The 4329-nt window shown below is 42.7% G+C and overlaps 1 protein-coding gene across 1 annotated transcript; it reads left to right on the top strand.

Annotated features, from left to right (window-relative positions):
• The first annotated feature begins 2199 nt into the window (after nucleotides 1-2199).
• Nucleotides 2200-3129, top strand: LOC107159882 (olfactory receptor 5B3-like). Its single transcript, XM_015506549.2, has one exon. It carries the CDS (start codon nucleotides 2203-2205, stop codon nucleotides 3127-3129), a length of 927 nt encoding a protein of 308 aa, XP_015362035.1. The 5' UTR covers nucleotides 2200-2202.
• The last annotated feature ends 1200 nt before the right edge of the window (nucleotides 3130-4329 follow it).

The raw sequence follows: 4329 nt of genomic DNA, 5'->3' as shown, positions 1-4329 counted from the left end.
TATTCCCCAGTACCAACCCTTTCCCTCCCATGTTCAAATATATAACAATAAATTCCATTTTTAGGTGTAATTATAATGCACCAATTAACCAAATGGATGCAAGACCAGTAGAGTAGAAGAACAGAATCAGGGAAAGGAAAAGTGAAAAGAAAACATGAGGTTCAAGGGAGTGAAACAGATCAAAAGATGTTTGTGCATGTACACATATGTCACAACTAATCCTACTGTTATGCATAATTTCACTGTACAAATATCATATAAAAATAATACTATCTAAACATGCTCACACATAAAACATTTATATGCAAACTCCTGGTCATTTATTGTAGAACATCATATTCTTACTGTGATCATGTGTGTTAACATCAGTAACCATGATGTCTTCACAGACACTTGTAAGTTGAAAGTGTCAAAGGCTTTTGAGAAAGATGTTAGGGAAAAGCAGTTCATTTTGGAAGGCTACCTTCCAAAGGCTTTAATTCAAATGAAGAAGTTGAAAATATTCTTACTATGCAAGAATCAGTTCAACATAAATATTTTACAATATGGAACTTGCCACCAAAACAGATCTGTCAGCTAACGACAGCTTATCAATTGAGACTCTCAAGCTTGGTCTATGATTTGGCTATGGGACAACAGTAGTGACAAAAAGAATGGGTTTTAAGAACAATGGACTCTTTTATCCAAATTAAAATGGGTAGCAAGGAAGAAATTCTGAAGATGATCAGTTCTTGTGGAATTGCAGAAGCAGAGATCATACACTTGAATCAGAACAGACTGAAAATCACTGGAGAGCACAGAACAGGACATGGGCCCTAACATGGGAGAATAGGCCCACTGGGGAGTCATATTCCAAGAGTTCAATGTCACCCCCCAATGAAGCCCCGCATGTTGGCATCCACCTTGACTGAACCAGGACATAGGCCAAGATCCCATCCTAAACAAAAACATCTTGATGGCTACACTCTGCAGGCTGTGCCTATGCCCAGCAGGCTATAGTCCTTTGAGCGTTGTCTTACTTAGCTCTCACAACATTAGCTCAAAGCAGGTCTCTTCACTGTCTTCATTTTACAGATGGAAATTGGATGTCTGAGGGGTTGGGATAGGACCAGTGACTCCTGGGTGGTAAATGGAAGGTCTGATATGCATCTCCTCCAAGAGTTTAAGCTCCAAGTCTTCTGTGCCTTGATGATGTACCTTCACTCAGAACAGCATCTCCAGGCAGCTCAGGGTCCCTCCACCCTTTGTTGCCCTACCACACCTGCTGTGCAGAGAGATGTGCTATGATGCTTCAAAGCCAAACCCAGCTTCAAACTAAATCAATATTTTATGCTTCATCCACAGCAACCATATCAACGTGGGCAGATATGCTGAGGATAATAAGCATGATATGGTTGGGAAAAGCTTAAAATGCAATTCAGAATTTTTTTCATTTATTTATGCTACTTTTGTTATTGAAGAGGGATCCATGTAACATTCTGGGTTTTCAATTCTTTGTCATCCAATTAGAGGTAAATATATAGTGAACCCCATCTAATTAATTATACCCTTAGGTCACCATGAAAGCTCAAACACCGAGTTTGAATAAAAACAGAAAAGCAGTAGTTATGAATTCATTTAAAATAAATTTGACATAAACTCAGATGAGATCCTTAGACTTAGGAACTACACAACATGTGTTAAAGGTGTGCCTGGGTCCAGAGCCAGGATTGTCAATTAACATTTGTGCAATGATGACTAAATTACTCTACCTCTTGTGTGTCACTGTATACATGAAATAACAACTAATAAAACTCATGATGTTGTTGAGAGGAGACAGCGGATACATATCCTCGGGTCTACTGCAGTTCTGGGCATGTGGGCAAAAAGGGAGGGTCAGTTTATCATGAATTCAGGAGAGGAGCCTGGGCAGATTCATCCTCAATAGTCCTCATGACCAAAATATTAATTAACTACATGCCAGATAAGAAATGTGTGTAGTTTTAAGATTGTATACATGATTGATTAAGATTCCAAAGATTTGACATTATGTAACCCTGTGTATAATTACTTTAACCAAATTGATTCTGATAACCATGCTTTTATTAGAGACTCTCAAATAACATCGTGTACATGTGCTCTCAAATGTCAATTCAATTTTTTTATCATACTGTTCTTTTTTCTCACATGTATAAAACCTATAGTGATTGGCAGCTATCACTAATGGAGAACAGGACAGAAGTGACACAGTTCATCCTGCTGGGACTGACCAAGGACCCAAGTCTGCAGCTTCCTCTCTTTGTGACCTTCCTCCTCATCTACACCATCACTCTGGTTGGGAACCTGGGGATGATCCTACTGATCCTCTTGGACTCCCATCTCCACACTCCCATGTACTTTTTCCTGGGTAACCTGTCTCTGGTGGACTTTTGCTACTCTTCAGCTGTCACTCCCAAGGTCATGGCTGGGCTCCTTTTGGGAGACAAGGTCATCTCCTACAATGATTGTGCTGCTCAGTTGTTCTTTTTTGCAGCCTTTGCTACTGTAGAAAATTACCTCCTGGCTTCAATGGCCTATGATCGCTATGCAGCAGTGTGCAAGCCCCTGCACTACACCACCACCATGACAACACGTGTGTGTACCTGGCTGGTCTTAGGCTCCTACATTGTTAGTTTCCTGAATTCCTCTATCCACACTGGGGACACCTTCATTCTCTCCTACTGTGAGTCCAATGTAATTCACCATTTTTTTTGTGATATTCCAGCAGTGATGGTTCTCTCTTGCTCAGATAGGCATGTTAGTGAGCTGGTTCTTGTTTCTATTGTGAGCTTCAATATCTTTTTTGCTCTCCTAGTTATCTTAATATCCTACATGTTCATTTTTATCACCATCCTAAAGATGCGCTCAGGCTCAGGACATAGGAAGGCTCTGTCCACCTGTGCCTCCCACTTCACTGCAGTCTCCATTTTCTATGGGACTGTTATCTTCATGTACTTACAGCCCAGCTCTAGTCACTCCATGGACACGGACAAAATTTCATCTGTGTTCTACAGCATGGTCATTCCCATGCTCAACCCTGTGGTCTACAGCTTGCGGAACATGGAGGTTAAGCGTGCTTTCTTAAAGGCCAAGAGCGCACTCATTTGTTAGAAGCAAACAATCTTTAGGATTTTGATTTTGTGGTGCACAATTCCTGCATTCATTCCTCTCAGAATCTCTCCAAGTACTGAGTTGCATTTCATCCCCACACTGAAGTGACATTGTTACCTCTGCAAAGTCTCTTGTCTGGAAAAGAAAAAAGAAGTATTCTTCCAGAAATAAAAATCTGAATGAGAATAGCTAATATTTCTTGAGGTCTGCTGTGGTGAGCCGTTCTAATTAGACCGTGGCCGCCATTAGAAGATGGCGCCGGCTTCCACTGTGGCCTGTGATAAACAACTCCTAATATGGAGAATTGGCACGCAATCCCTTCCCACCCTATGAGAAAGGTCCACGTGGCAGCTTGGGATTGGTATGCGGGAGGCTTTATTAGGCTGTGCTTGGGCGGGGTCACTGGAAGAAGATACATGAATCAAGGCCTGAATAAACTGCTGAAAGAAAATTCCTGAGTTGCGTCTTCCTTGCGGGCAAGGGGTCGCGACAAGTGGTGCCGAAACCCGGGAACCAGAACTTTCAGCAGTCAGGGGTGGTGCACCGATTAGTCCCAGGTGAGTGGGATCCGCGACCAAAGCGGGGTTAGTCCCAAGTAAGTGGGATCCGCGACCAAAGCGGGGCAGCAGCTGCACTGTGTACTTTCGCTTCTACTTTCGCTTTTGTTTTCTGTGTTTCTTTTGTTGTGTCATTTTGCTTTTGTTTTTTGTGCTTCTTTTGCTGTTGTGTCATGGGTGCCGCATCTTCAAGTCCGCTTCTTCTGGCCCTAGATGGCCTGTTACGTTCCAAGGGCCTGGAAGTGAAACATAGTACTTTACAGAGATTTTTACAGAAGATAGATATCACTGCACCGTGGTTTGCATTTTCGGGCAGCCTTACTGTACCTAGTTGGGATAAATTAGGCAAAGATCTTGACTTTGCTTCTGAGCAGGGCATATTAGAGGGTGGGGTGATACCCCTTTGGAAAATGGTCCATAGTTGCCTTACAGATGGCAGATGTCAGAAAGCACTTACTAAAGGACAGGAAGTTCTAGAGCAATTACATGAGGAGAAATCGGAGACGGCAGGAAGTGAGGTGCCTCAGGAGGATGGGAGTGTGCGGAGCGTGAAACAGGGAAGGAGACGATTGTATCCAGATCTCAGTATGCTGCGCACACCCCCATGTGAAAGTGGGTCAGAGGAAGAGGAGGATGAGGAGGA

Source organism: Marmota marmota, unplaced genomic scaffold, assembly GCF_001458135.2.
Source record: "Marmota marmota marmota unplaced genomic scaffold, marMar, whole genome shotgun sequence".
In the NCBI taxonomy this organism is placed as follows: domain Eukaryota; kingdom Metazoa; phylum Chordata; class Mammalia; order Rodentia; family Sciuridae; genus Marmota; species Marmota marmota.
Note: the sequence above shows the minus strand (reverse complement) of the source record. Positions and strands in the feature narration are given on the sequence as shown.